The 15,801-nt window shown below is 40.4% G+C and overlaps 1 protein-coding gene across 1 annotated transcript in view; it reads right to left on the reverse strand.

Moving 5' to 3' along the window:
- Window positions 1-1,247: 1,247 nt before the first annotated feature.
- ERICH3 (glutamate rich 3) overlaps window positions 1,248-15,801 on the reverse strand; it is a 78,178-nt gene continuing 63,624 nt past the window's right edge. The window contains exons 13-15 of the mRNA XM_021678138.1: window positions 6,819-6,857; window positions 5,839-5,841; window positions 1,248-3,595 (exon numbers count right to left, since the gene is read on the reverse strand). Of these exons, the coding sequence (XP_021533813.1) occupies window positions 1,248-3,595; window positions 5,839-5,841; window positions 6,819-6,857 (2,390 nt within the window). The remainder of the gene's footprint in view (window positions 3,596-5,838; window positions 5,842-6,818; window positions 6,858-15,801) is intronic.

Genomic DNA, 15,801 nt, shown 5'->3' on the forward strand with positions numbered 1-15,801 from the left:
CATAGAATCCCTTTCTGGAAGGATTTACAGGGCTGGCACAATCTTTAGTATTGAGTGTACACGGAAGGACCTTTAGAGCTCATTTTCACAAACCAAGTCATTAAAGCCCCAAGCCACAGACTTTAAATAAAACTCTAATGTATGAAACCGGAACTAATATTTGATTATAAATAAAAAAGGAATTTAAACAAACCCCAGATGTGAGGACTGAGCCTTTCGGGTGATCTTTGGTAAAAGTCAAACATTTGAAAACTATCAATTGGATTTGAATAGAGATACGTTAGCTATGTTGAATACATAACAGCTTCACAGTCCTCCATTAGGAACCGCTGCCCCTAAAGAGGGTCCTACAGATGGATCCAGTTATTTTCAAGGTGCTCACTGTGCTCCTGACCAGCACTGCTAGACTGGGAACCAGCTCAGACAAGCACGAGGATTTAAAAAAAAAAAAAAGGTAAAAATCCAAAGTTCTAAGTGAGATGCTTGGGTTAATCTTTCTCCAGTCTTTAAGTCTTCCAGAAGACATCTTTCAAATATCCTGAAAAATAATAAAAAAGGATAGGACTGTGCGTAAAATCACTCAGGATAGTAGAAACTGGGCACTAGGGATATGATGGCATCAGGGAAATAGCAGGAATACAGGAAATGCTAAAAATAATTTTGGCCTTTAGTTACAATCTGCACTATTTTACATATATTTTTATGTGTATATATTTTTCATATTTTATAATTTATGCTGTGTACATATTAAACTTCACAAAAACTGCAGAAATGAGGGCATAGAGCCCATTTAAAGGTAAATAATCAGAGTCATCCTTTTAAACACTAAACGGGAAATGGATTTGGGAATAGAGTTTGATTCTTTTTGTCTGTGGTATGTCCCTGTGGCCCATTCTCTTTTATTTCATCTCCAGGGCCCTGGAAAGAGACATGGATTTCACCTCTTCAGAGAGCTGTGCTTGCAGAGCAGAGAACATGACTTATGGGTGCAAAAGGAGTAGAAGTGGGTCCCTGTGTGTGCGTTGGCCCCACCACGGTCTTCCCCAGCTCCTGTCCTCAGGGGCTTGAGGCCAAGCAACATAGATTTGAGAATTGACACCGCGGGGTGCAGGTGTATGCAGGGACTGATGAAGGTTTGAGCCTGACCAAAGGGGAGGGAACCTCAGGTGGGGACTCTGTTTAATCCTGCAAACAGAGCGGGCTTAAACTCACCTTCTGCCCCAAAGTCTCTTAGGCCTTCATGTTGTTCAAGGAGACATCTGCGTTTGCACGTGCTCCTTTTCTCTTTGCACTGTACACTCTTGCCTCTCTTGGCTTTCCGTGTAATCAGGTTTCACAGGGAGCGTTTGCACGCCCTGTAGACTCTCTCCCCTAGGCTCTGACTTTCTCCCTCGGGACACTTCTGGGCTGAATTCCTCGCCTGCACCCAACTCCTGCCCTTGGTCACCGCTCCCCGGGCCGGGCTCCTCTCCCACGGCCTCTGCCCGCTGCGTGGTTGCAGCTCCCCCGCCCTCTGGATCCTGCCCTAGCTGTGGGGCCTGCCCTCCCGGGCCGGAAGGTTCTCGTGGAGCCCCCACCTCAGCCTCTGGTGCCCAAGTCCCCGTCACCTCCTCCACCGCCCGCACCTCCTCCCTGCTCAGCGCTCTTTCCCCTGCCACCACCTTCTCGGCAGCTGCCGGTTTCCCTAGTAACTCCTCCACTTTGTGCCAAGTTTCCTTGCCAGCAACATCTGACAGGGAGGAGGCTTTATTTGCCTCTGTTTTCCCCTCAGCTGTCTTCAAATCTGCCAACACCTCCCTCTTCTCTGCGGCCGTTCCTGCCGCTTCTTCTCCTTGGTGGAGATCTTCCTCAGCCACCACCGCGCCTCCTTGCAAGCTCCCGTCCCCCTCCGTGTCCCCGTTCCTCCTCACTCCTGTCCCCCGAGCGCACTCTTTATCTGCCTCCTCATCCATAGCTTCTTCACTTAGCTTTTCTGCCGTCACAGAATCTTCCTCAGAAACATCTTCTTGGGTCATCGCTGTGACCCCCGCTCCTTGCTGCCTTTGCAAAGGCCCTTCCTCATCCCCTCCTTCCAGTCCAGCGAGGCCATCTTGATCTTTGGCTGCGCGCTCCTGGGCCCCAGTTGGGGCTGCGATCATTGCCTCCGGTGCCTGCCCCCTTCCTGCTAGCTCCGTTTTAGGAGCTCCTGACACACCCTCCCCGTCAGGCCCCGGCCCCTGGTCCTGCCCGGAGGCCGCCCCGTTCTCTCTGGGGAGCAACTCTGCTCTGCCTTTGTGCTCGCGGTCCCGGGCTTCTCTCGGGCTTTCCCCTCCTTCCTGTTTCCTCAGAGCAGTTGTGTTTTCCAGTGACTCTTCATACCCAGGTACCGCTTCAAACATGGCCCCCCCCCTCTCTCTCAGTGAATCTCCTCCTTGCGGGCCTGCGTCGTCAGTCAACTCCAACGGCCCCGTGGCTGCTTCACCCTGGGCATCACACTCCATTTCATTTTGGGAGACTTGTGTCTCTTCCTCAGATCTCACTTCCTTCACGGTTTCCTGCTCTTCCCCTTTAAACTTGTGCTCTTCTTCTAAAATGTCTTCACCCGGCCATGCATTTGCCCTGGTCACCTCTTCCCTCTCAGATTCAGTTTCCTCCAGAGGTGATTCTGGCCTCTCAGCTTTCGTCCTCTCTCTTGCTACACCTAATTCCTCGGGGAGCATTTCCTTCTTGTCATCTTCTTTATTAGATTCCGCCTCAGTCCCAATCTCCTCCCTTTCAGCATCTTCCAGGCTGCCCTCCGAAAGCCCCGTCGGGGCTGCCTCGGCCTTCTCCCAAGTTGAGGAGCTCAAGGGTGTCCCCGGTCCCATGGCTGCCTCCCGCTCTTCGGCCGGTTCCTCGCCCCCAAGCGCTGCCTCTTCTGAACCACCTTCTCTCTCAGAGGCAGCCTCTCCCGCGGCTCCCAGGTCCTCTAGGGCTGTAGATACTTGCTCTTCACTGTTCACCTCAGGCTTTTCAGACCCTGCAGCACTCACGGCCAAGCCTCTCTCAGCCTCTCTCTTCCCCTGTGTCACTGTCTCCCTCATGGCTGCTGCCTCCTGAGTACGCTCTGAGTCTAGAGCTGCTGCCTCACTTGCAAGCACTGCCTTCTGGGAGCCCCGCTCCTCCTCGGCAGCCACCTTCTCAGTCTCGGGCACTGTGGGCAGCAAGACCGGCTCCTCAGGAGCCTCATCTTCTTTCAGACCTCCAGCGGCTCTGGTGGCTTCTTTTCCCCTGGGGCTTGACTCCTCTTTATCCAGCCTTGGATCCCCTTCTGCTTCTGCCTCTGCCCCGCTTGCTATGCCCCGAGGGATCTCTCTTTCCTCAGTAAATCGTCCTATTAAAGCAGGGGCTGTTGGCTTCCCCTCCCCCAAGGGAACCTCATTAACCCCCACTGCTTTTCCCCACTGTGCTGCACCCCCTTTCTCTTTTGTTGTGTCAGCATCCCCGTGCTGGGGAAGTTCATCACCCTCCACTGCTTCTTTCTTCTCCAGTGTGTACACTTCCGATGCACCTTGCTTGGATTCTGTGTCGGAGCTGAGTGTTGCTTGTTCCTCCAACACGAAATTCCTGTGTGGTGCTATAAAATAAGGTTAGAAAACACAGTTACTTTAATCAAAGTGCCCAGGGAGGAGATAGTCTATATAACCATATATGAGATATGTATAATATCAAGAAGCTATTGATATTATATATAAAACATTTCCTCGATCCTATGATGCCATCAACTATAACATGCACCATGATTTAATAATGGCTCTTCGAGAGGAAAAGAAGTGCTATCTACTTAACGGACACATTGATATTAAAGGAAAAGTGAATGTCACAAATGTTGAAAACAAACAAAATCTCCTTATCTTAATCTTCCCCTGCCTTCTCTCTCTCTCAGTCTCTCACATACACACACACACTGCCTACTTTCATTTGAAATATTAGGACTTGCAGAAAAATTATGTAATAAAAAAACAGTATTTCATCTTCTTAGAAATCATTATGCCCTAGAGCATCATAATATGCGTGTCCCCAGCTTGTGTTTCTTGTACTCTTGTGGGTATTCAGCAACACAATCACAATACAGTGTGAGCTGATTATTATCCCATGTATTACTCCCACATTTTAAAGCTACTATATCTAGATTTAGTCATCAAATAACTTTGTAGCTCAAAGTAAGGCTCTTTACTAAAGACACCAATTTGTATTATAGGTCAGGATACCTTCCGTCTATGTTCAGAAACTGTTTTGCCTTTGGCAAAACAGGATCAGAGAACAAGACCGGATTTTGTAGTCTGGGACAAATTTCAACATAAATAACCTTCTTGAAGTATTTCATAAGTTCTCATCCATAATTCCCTGGCAAATCTGGCTGTACTAGCCATCATATTTCAATAAATCTAGGCTCAATATGTTTCTTAAAGGCTTCAAATGCATTTCTTGTTATTTAACAAATACATGCATTTCTGTTGAAATGACCCATGCAAAATAAATAAAAGGATGTCATGCCAAATACCCAAACCATTTACATTTTCCAAATGCAGATAATACTTAGGGAGATAGGAACTTCTAAAACGGTCATCTTAATGATTTTGCTATCAATCTAATCTTTCTCACTTATAGAAGACACTAGACTAGGGGCGCCTGGGTGGCTCAGTCGTTAAGCGTCTGCCTTTGGCTCAGGTCATGGTCCCAGGGTCCTGGGATCCAGCCCCGCATGGGGCTCCCTGCTTGTTGGCAAGCCTGCTTCTCCCTCTCCCATTCCCCCTCTCTAGCAGTGTCTCTCTCTGTTAAATAAATAAATAAAATCTTAAAAAAAAAAAAAAAGACACTAGACTAGATGCTAGAAGTTATCATACCAGTGTGCCAACCTCCAAATTATGTAAACTTATAAAGTAGGGAAATATGTCTTCCTCATATTTTGTATTGCTTGTCTTTTTGGCCAGCCATCTAACCCCCACACCCCACCTCATTACCAAGGATCTATCAGAAACCTAGAGCCCTGATTTTATTCACCACTTCTTCCCTGTTCTGATACCCCATCCAGGACTGTCTAACTCCATTTCCTCCTCCTAACACAAAACACAGCTGCCCTTTGTTGCATTCTCTTGGCCTTTTGCCAGCTATCACAATAAACCATTTTGAAGTAAGGCAGTTATAGACGATATTACATTTCCGTCAAAAAATATATTTGGAAGGTAACTTTTGGTGACTTCTTTCAAAGAAGTAACAGAAATTTCAAGTCTATCAATAGGGTTGGTGTTGACTTTTATAGGTGGCCCTCAGCACATCACAGCAGTTATTTACTAAATTGTACCTACAAGCTGCCAGAGGGAAATATGGAGCCAAATGTTCATTCAGAGAACATGTAGCCAATTCACCTGAAATAATTTTATTTCATCCGTCCATTGTATCTCATTATGGATTATTGTTGGATTAAAAATAAAATTAAATTAAAATAATGTGTGTCAAGTCTCTTTAATAGTATATCTGTTGCTATTCAAATTCCTGCATGAAAGTATGTTAAAAAGTCAGTTACGAAAAACACTTAAATAAAGTCCTCTGTTTTGCTAAGCTGGTCTTTAAATTTATGGATTAATTAAAGAACATTAAGGAAAACAGGAGAATAAAACTGCTCAGCCACCATATAACAATATGCTATGCCTAAATTCTAGAAGAGAAAGGGCTAATGGCGTCCAGGCTGAGCTATTATATGAACATGCACACCATAGGGGAGTCAGACATGACATTTCTGAAGTAAGGGAGAAAGAGTAATTGAAATCCTTCTAAGAAGTATGAGTGTGAAAACATGACATGGTTTTTGATAATAACCTCCTGGGCTTTCGAGAAAAAAAAAAAAGAAGAATATAAGAGAGCAAGCGATATTCACAAACAGGCAATTTGATTTCGTGCAATGAGTGTGTACTTAGGGGTCAGACAGAGCTGTATGAGAATGCCAGCTCTGCCACTTACTATTTGTATGAACTTGGGAAACAACGCTTCTCTAAGCCTTCATTCTTTCATCCATAACATGGGAGCAGAAATGCTTGACTCAGAGAATCCTCGTGATAGTGAACCATAAAACGCTTCGCACAGTTTCTGGCACACAGAAGGCCCTACCCAGTCTTCCTTCCATCCTTCCCTTCCACTGTTTATGATAAATTACATTTTCTTGCTCGAACCAGATTTGATCAATAACAGCTACTGTGCCTGCATTGCAGAATGTCTGGGAGGTATACCAGAACTCCTCTGGTGGAATGCTCACCATACAAAGATTTGGATTCCCTGTGGAATGCTCACCACACAAAGATTTGGATTCCCTAAGCAGTCAGGGTCCTCCTCCTGTAACTCGTCTATTCAGGTTCATGTGCCACCTGGCCCTCTCCACATTCCCCAGAGGGAACTGGAGCTCAGGGAACCAGCGTGAGTGCAAATATTCTGGCTCCTATTTGTTGTAATAAAGTCCTTTTTCTCTGACCCAGGAATCTTGTGTCTTCTGCTCACACCATGAAACTGTAGCTGGCAAACTTGTTTGCTTGAAAATAGGGTAAAATCTCAAATACTTCACAGTGCTTAATGACTGCCGTTAAAAATCAGAGGTGGGGGTAATGTGACCATATGATGAATAAAATGAATAACTCTCCCCCCCCGTATATACATACATATATTCAAATCAGGACAGTTTTAAAAAGTCCTCTACTAAATATGGGGAAACCTGATTTCAAGGACACAGGGTGTTTGACCTGATGGATATGAGTCATGGTCTGTTGAATCACTGTAATTGGCAATCTTGCAGCTGGAATACTCATCACCAAGAGCCAGGTCATATGCTGATGGCAATGAATTCTTCCCTAATTAAAAAAAATAAGAAGTTCAAATAAACCATTGTGAAATGTGTCTTGGCCCTCCCTGTCTCCAGTGTGTCAGTTAGGCAAATCTTCCTACCTAACTGGGAGGCCGACTACAAAATAAGACCGATCTGAAAATCCCTACCAATATATCTTTTATGCTCGAAAGTTCTTTTTTCCCTCCAATCTAGGCACTAATATATTCAAAAAAGAATAGTAACATTCGTATCTGATGTCAGCTTTAAAGCTCCCCTTAAGGCCTCTCAGTCACCTCCTGCCATCAAATTCATTAGGTGGAAGAAGGAGGAAACAAGGGTGGGGGGCTGTCTTTCGCAGAGGATTTCTAAAGGTCTTTCTTAGGTAATGATGTGCCCTTACCTGCACCCGTGTCAATCTCCAGCTTCCTCGAGTGCTTCACCTCGTTCGTGCTGCTAACACCAGACTCGGTGTCATAGTGCCGGTGGCTGCCAGGTTCCACAGCCTCAGCGACAGTCTGTCCAACTGATTGGAGATCATAGGAAATATCAAAAGGCATAAAAACGGGTCATGGGAACACTGCTGAGCTATTGCACATCCTTTCAGCAAGTGGGGTTAATTTTAAAGTATTCACATTAAAATGTGACCTTGTTCTTTAAAAAATCTATGAAGATTGTTTCCAAGCTGTGATTTCAAAAAAGAAAACACAATGGCAGATCACAAAGTAAAGAAATCCATGCAAAGAAATACTTTAAAAAGACAACAGCCAGAAGCAGTGACAGATTAGCCAAATGCACATGCAATGAAATGATGGAAAACAAGGTTTAGTTGCTTTTTCCTTTCTAGAAACACGTTATGGCTTTTATAACACCAGTCATCACTGCTCTTTGAAATTGCTAAGACTACCAGTGCTGACTATACTATGAGCATTTCATCCATTAGTAGATTTTAGTGATTTGACCCCAATACTCACTCCACGTGGACAGAACAAAAAAAGCCAGTGCATGATTCTTATATATTTGACAGTAAAAGCTGTTGTAGAAATTCCTGTTCTCTGCAGCTGATAACCAGCCACGGAACTTCAGAAACCCAATGACCTAAGTTCAAGTCCTATACTCCATACTAACCATGTTACCTTCGGTGAGTTCTTTGACCTAAGCCTAAACCTCGGTTTACCCATCCGTCAAAAAAAAGATATCTACTCAGTAGTTATTAGAAGGATTAAAGTAATATATGTAGTACATGATTATCTTTCACTTATTAGCAGGTGCCTAAGCATTTAATAAATAATAGCCATGATGATGATGAGCATGCCTACTTTAAGTATTATCACTGAATCTGGTATGATTCTAGGCAACACTGTAATATCAATTAAATTTGTCTATAATTTCTGACATGTCCCTGTCTACATCCCTTACCTATCATCTCATGATCCATGTACCTAAATCCCTGACACCTACCATTATGCCATCTTCTGGTTAATTAAAGCTCACTGGAATAACACTAGACCTAGGTCTGCCCTCCTAGGTAAGAACATATCTCCCTTTCCTCCCTCCCTCCCTTCTTTCTTTTTTTCTCTCTTTCCTTTCATGTATTCTGATTCAGTTGATCCAAAGACTGTACTTGGAAAAAAACAGAACTAGAATGTGGTCTCTTGCTCACTTTAAGGTGAATTGCTAAGGGGTAATTAGTTACTCACTGATTCATCTGTGTTTGGAAGCAAATAGTGAAATGTCTGCCTCATGTGTCTTTGGGGAAAAAAATGGAATGACTTAACTTTATTAATCTTGAGAACAAACATGGAAATGAAAAGAGGTACATAAAATAGTTCAAATGTATTCTATTAAAAAATTTTTTTGAACATCAATTTTCCTCATTTATCCGATAAACAAGTAAAAAAGATTTTCACAATAATATAGTTTAGAGATGACATCAACTCATGACAATTAGATTATAGTTGAGTTTGTTATCAAGTAAACCTTTATTTTAGGAACTTTATAAACATAGTACATAAAAATTAAATATCATCTTGCCCACTGTAATAATGTTAACAGTATATAACTAGTGAGTTTAATAAATAAGCAGTATTTTAGATCCTTGTGTATAAATCTGCTTGGCTGATGGAACAATCGAAATCCCAAAGATGGTAGGACAGGGGGATGGGACCAAGTCTGATTTCATAGCAATGACTTGAAGTTTTGTTTCATCAGAGCCTATGAGACATCTGGATTTTGTTTCCAGGTAGCCAGACTATAAATAAATATGGTTTATCATACAAATATCAAATCATTATGTTATACACCTAAGAAAATGTAATATACATCAATTATACCCCAATGAATTTTTTAAAGAAATATGGTTTATAATAATAATAATAAATAATAATTAAAATAAGCAATTAGCAGCTATTGAACCAGACTACTCTAAGAAGCCAAACAGTACTAGCATAATTTGGAAATTACAACTCACTCAGAATGGACAGTGAAGCATGTAGTCCCTCTGTCTCAGGACTGTCCTCACCACCTGGCCACGTCTGCTGGCTTGCCCCTGGAGGGTTAGGCTTTGGAAGTAGATGAGTAGGCTTTTGGAAGTAGATATACAGTTAGGTGTTGGCTTGCTACAGATTCAGCAAGAATGGGACCCTGGCCTGAGCATCAAGGACTTATTAGGTGTGAGACCAGAAAAGGCCTCACTTGGTCATTTTTTTTCCTCAGATGTTCTGAAACTGAACCTTAAAAGCAAGAACTTGGCTAGGGTCTAGCCTTGAGGGTTTCCACCTAGAGGAAAGGAGGATTGTGCCCGCGGAGCCCGGCGCCAGCACTGTGATACATCACTTTGTGTCCTTAACTACTTAGCCCTTCACCCGCCGAGGCTCCTCTCCTTCCCTCTCTATATAGAAAGATGACCATTAAAAGCAAAGGTAACTGTCCATTCTCACAGCCTTCAAAGCAAAGTGGAGAGAATTCTTAGAATTCTTAGAAAAGCGCTTTTTCCACTTGAATGATATAGGATAGTTTAAGATGTTTGTTAAATACCAAAATATTATTACCTGATGTTAGCTTTTTTATTATGAAAACAAATATATTTTAAAATAATATATACAGTATCCCCCAAACAGGAAAATAGTACATATTCTTACTGAAAGCTTTAAAAGATTATAAAGTACAAAGGAAAAAACAAAAATTATCCTAGTTTCACCACTCAGAACTACTAGTTAACATTTGGGTGAATCTCTATGTATCTTTTTTACTCTCCTCTTAGTATACATAGCATTTTGTACCCCATTTTATTCATTTAGCAATATATTGTGACTATTTCCACATACCATTAAATAAAAAAAGATTCTTCAGTAACTACATAGAATGTTCTAATAAGTTTTTACTAAAATTTGATTAACCAGTTGCCTGATTTGAATACTGAGTTATTTCCATTTGTGCGTGTGTGTGTGATTATAAAGCTATTTTAAATATGACTTATAATCATTTTTGTATTTTTTTCTGACTATTCCCTTTGGGCAAATTCCTGGAATTGGACTTGCTCGCTCAAAGAGCATATTTTTAGAAGCTTTTGATATATGTTTTTTATATATTCTTCAAAAAAAGGAGGTATCAACAAACAATTTCACCTGTAATGATGGAAGGCTGTATGTCTCTGTGCTTTGCTAACAATGTTACAATTTCCATCAATTCTTTCTATATTTGATAATTTCATAATTGAAAACTGGTGGCAAGGATACCGTTTTCAATGTTAGTAGGCAAGCTTTCTAAATTCATCCCCTCTTCTCTGCTTGTTTTGAAACAAAAGAAACTGATCCCATCTCAAAACATACTAATAACCCTGAGCAATTCACTATCAGAAGAAAGTTTTGCCAAGAACTTTTCATTGGAATTTTAAGAAGAAGGCTATAAAGGCAGAGTAAAGATCTATCCAAGTTTATCCCAAGTTCCTGGTGCCCTCGAATACCACGCGTGTGATTAGATCATTCTCTGTGTAACCAATCAATTACCTTCCCAGCAAGTCACCATGACAAACTTCATGACTAACACCATCTACCTACGCGGTGAAGATGCTCCTGCTTCCCCCCTGGCATCAAAGCACAGCCCACACAAACCCAGGATTAATTACAAACCCAAGCCCACAGCTGTTCAGAGACGACAGCTGTGGAGAGCTAATGTCTATCCTCCACACAGTATAGAATGGTATAGAATCATCTTTCTGCAACTTTTAGATCACGTCATTTGTATGCTCAAACCTTTCCAATGGCTTCCCATCTCAGAATCAAATCCTCCCCATGGCATACAAGTTTCTCCCTCTGCCTCATCTTCCGCCACTTTCTGTTCATCTGTTTGCGTCTGTCACACCAGCCTCCCTTCCGGATCCTTCACTCAGCTCCCGGTTTAGAGGCCCCGCATTTGCTCTTCCCTCTGCTTCCTGCGCGCTTTTTGCAGCTGGCAAAGTGGCTCTCCCCTGCACTTCATTCAGGTCTCTGCTCAAATGTTCCCTCATCAGAAAGGCCATCCCTGAAATACCAGCCCTTCCTCAACCCGTTGCTCCCTCCTCTTACCCTGATTTGTTTTTCTTCTACACTTAGGCCAGAATACCCCAGTACTTGTTTATTTTTCACTTGTCAGGCATCTCTCGCACTAGAACATAAACTCCAATATGGACAGGGACTTCATCACGCTCACACTAAGAACAGTGTGGCATAAAGCAGATAACCAAAAAACTATTTATTGGCAGAGGAAATCTATTGGAACAAATAACTACGTGCTTTCACAATTCATCCAGAAATTGCACTTAGACCGCAACTCACAACGCATGATTGTCATGTTCTCTCATCAGGACCACCCAACTTGGCTGCGTGATGATCAGACTGCATATGACTTTAGCCATTACATTACTTAGGCTTAGACTATCTGGCCAAGCACTATGACCTCTTCTCATTCACATATAAAAGAATAAAATGCCTGCTTCCATATACATTTCACAGTATACTTTTTATTACAACATTCTGTTCTTAACATTTTATTTATATTTGTAATGTATAAATTATACTAACTTCACAAATTAATCTACCTAAATTGTTCTACTATTAGAACATAAAGCAAAGAGCATGTCATAGTGCATTAAGACAGCTTAAACTGAAGATAACAGAGAAAAATAAACACATTACAATAACACTATGCCCTATCATACTGAATTACCTCCCAAGTACCCTGTCCCATTGTAGCTAGCAATTATAATCTTTTATTTTATCCACTTCACTGTGTATAACACATCTTTTGTATCAATTCACCTGATCTGTTGGTGGACTGGACAAAGCCCAGTTAAGTGAGACATATAAAATAGAAGGAAAAATATCGCTTTATGTTATCTCTCTCTGAAAGGCACAAAGGTATTGAATGTAGAACTTTACTACTTTAACCACTCTTATGATCTTAAGTGAAAACAATTCAGATTAAGTTGTATTCCTTTGTACGCTATAAAACATCATTACCTGAGTGTAATTTTATAGCCCACAGACCTATCCCTAACATAATCACAGTTCGTAATTAGCACCAAACAAATATGAGAGATAATCTTCTACACATTATCTCGGCCCCCATTTTGACCTAAGGTTCTAATCAGAGATCTAAATAAAATAATACACATTTCACTCTTTACCATGCCTTCTGATCGAATGCACCATGGTCACCTACATGACCTTCTCTTCAAGCATTAACTTTGGTTCCATCCCTCTCTCCCTGAGCCATCTAACAGAAGACTCCATCAAGAAAGAGGAACTAGCCATAACCTCTTTGCTTGGCATCAGGCAAGTCAAGACCTGGTTTATTTTATCTGAAATTTTCTTAGAAATATTTATTCATATAAGGGACTTTGAGACTATTTATGACCTCTCTTCATCTGTTATTTTAAATATTTACAGATTTATTGTATCATTTCACATCAGCACTCAAGAGTTATAGTCTATGCATCCTTGGGTTTTGAAAGCATTAATCCTTCTACATCTTTCTGAACATTTTACATGTTTTTTTTTTTAAATCTATTAATGTTTTATTTTCCACTGTACTTTATTCCCTCTGCCTCTGGGCCTCCATAACCCAGAAATTTTGTTCTTTTGTGGAAGATGAGTCATAGAACAAATCTATCAGTTCTTGCACAGAAGGCAACATATTTTTAAGAAAATTTGCAAAGTTATAAAATACTAAAGCAATACAGTAGAATACTATGTACAGTGATTAAGAATAAAGTACAGTTATATGTGCTAATATGAAAAGGTACTGAAGATACAGTAATAAGTGAAAAAAAAAGGCAAGTGGTAAAACAAAATGTATAATGTTTCCATCTGTCTATAAAGATATATGTATATATGTAATATATGAATACATTTATATATGTGTATAGAGAGAAATTTTTCTGGAATCAGGCTTAAAAAATATTCGCAGTTATGACTCTGTTGCATGGGAAAGAGTAGAGGTGGGACAAGGAACACTAGCTTTCTTTTCATTCTCTCTGCTCTGTATTGTTTAAATTTTTCAACCAATCCTTTATAAGAAAAAAATTTTATCAAAAGCCTTAATATGTGATCCAGAAATTATACTCTTAGGAACCTAGCCTAAGAAAATAATTATAGATTTTAAATTACCTTAGGTAATAAGATATTAGAGTACTATTAATAATAGTGAAAATAGGGAAAAATATAAGTATCAATAATAGGGGAATGGTTATAAGAAAACCACAGAATGGGATAACATACAGACATTGAACATATTTATAAAGATTACATAATAACATAAAAATGCTTATGTTATAACAATATGAATAAAAAGCAGGACATAATATTTTATAAAAAATATGACAACATAACTTTGTAAACCCTAAGGTTAGAAATAAAAAAACCTGACCAAATGTTGAAGGTGATTTTTTGTGTGTGTGCTACATCTATGGGTAATTTTTTTAAATCTACTTTCCTCTACATTCTGACTGTTATTTCATGTTATGTCGTAAGCTGTTAACGAAAAATAAACACTGACAAAGAGGCCTGTGACATTTATTAAAGCTTAAGAAAGATAAAAAGTCACAAACCTTGCCATCTAGTGTTGAACCTGCCTTAATAAAAAGATAACAAAATGCTTTAGAATTATAGATGTTATCAAGTCAAGAACACAGACTTCCCATAATACGTCAGAAAAATGATAAACCTACACACTTTTCATTTCACATATCCAGAAAAAAAACACCACCTCACTTTCTTCCGAGTGGCATGATTCTAGCCCAATGTTTCTGCTATTCCATCCATCACCTAAATACAGCCTACAGTACGTACATCTTACTTTACAAAAAGATGTCTGTATACACAAGTCCAGGTAAACAATCTAGTTTTCTGAAGAGGAAGTAAGAGAAATAATGTCACTGTTACTACTGAACTTAGCATCTCTACATTTTTTGGGCGGCAGCTTACCAAACTACAAATTTCCTAGATTGTACAGGATATGTTCTAGAACTGAACAATGAAATCCACGATCAAAGACTTGAATTACTTTGTAAAAGGGTTTCAAATATACTTTAACAAGAATCTTAACTCACATATGGAAAAACCCCTTTGAAAATCTCAGAGGTATTTAATCCCAGGGCAGAAGTTGGTAAACTTTTTCTAGTAAGGGCCACGTAGTGAATTCTTAGGGCTTTGTGAGCTGTCGGGAAGTCTCCGCTGCAACTACTTAACTCTGCCCTTGCAATGCAAGAGTAGCTGTTAATAATATGTAAGCAAATGAGCATAGCTCTGTTCCAGTGAAACTTTATTTTCTGACACTGAAATTTGAATTTAATTTTTTCATGTCACCACATATTATTCTTTTGATTTTTTTCAAACCACTGAAAAATTTTAAAAACAAACAAAAGATTTTTAAAACATTCTTAGCTCACAGGCAGTGCAAAAGAAGGAAAAAAGGCAGTAGGCCAGATGGGGCCTGTGGGTCGAAGTTTGTCAAACTGTATATTCTAGAGTTATCTGAATTTGCTACACCCCACTATCTGGAATGCTTTTATCTTCCTCCATTCAATCTTAAAAATCATATCTAACCTTTAAAGCCTTCCTCAAAAAAATCCTTCACAAAAACGTTCAAGGTATACTTAACCAAATGGGACTTTCCCCTTCTTTTGACACTCCATAGCGTTTGTACCGTCTCTGGTTTTATGAATGACTACTGACCTTTGTCCAATTATTGGTGCCACTCCTTCCTCTTAACATGTGATGGGAGGCACCCTCTCTTACACATTTTTTATTGACCATGGTGCCCTGCACGTAGCAGAAGGTGAATAATAATGATTGAATGGAAAGATAACTATTCAACATCCTCAATTTCTAGATGCAGGCCCCAGTGGTTTAATAACAGCTCTTAAGGTCCTAAAAAAAATGTTAGAGACATTACAAGTAATCATAAGCTTTAAAACAGATGATTTTAGTAATATTAAAATGTGAAAACAGATTTTATCTCGGAATCAAGAAGAATGCCCACCATGTTGGCAGGGGAGACAGATGAGAGAGAACAGGGGAAGAAGAGGAGTGACAGGGCACAGGATGCTATGTGAGAGCCAAACATCTGGCAGGCACGATCCAGCTGTCTACAGGACACAACTTGGTCCTTTAACTGTCCCTCTAAAGTTGAGAGAGGCATCAGACCTTCCACATGTCTAAGGTCCCGGGACCTGATTATTGTGGGACACTCTTCACTCTTCCCACGTCAAATGGAACTGTCCTGCATACTCACCCAGTGACCACTGGGTCAGGAAATCGAAATCACTCAGTTTCAGAGAAGAACTCAAAGTAAAGTTTGGAGTTTTCTATGAAACTGTCATATTTTTATCTAAATTTAAATTCCTATTGCACAGATAAAATAGAAAAATCTTTAAAAACCGGAGCCATTCTGCTTGACTTCAAATCCTAGGAATGCTTCTTAGGAGCTATATA

Source organism: Neomonachus schauinslandi, chromosome 4 (assembly GCF_002201575.2).
Source record: "Neomonachus schauinslandi chromosome 4, ASM220157v2, whole genome shotgun sequence".
Classification (NCBI taxonomy): domain Eukaryota; kingdom Metazoa; phylum Chordata; class Mammalia; order Carnivora; family Phocidae; genus Neomonachus; species Neomonachus schauinslandi.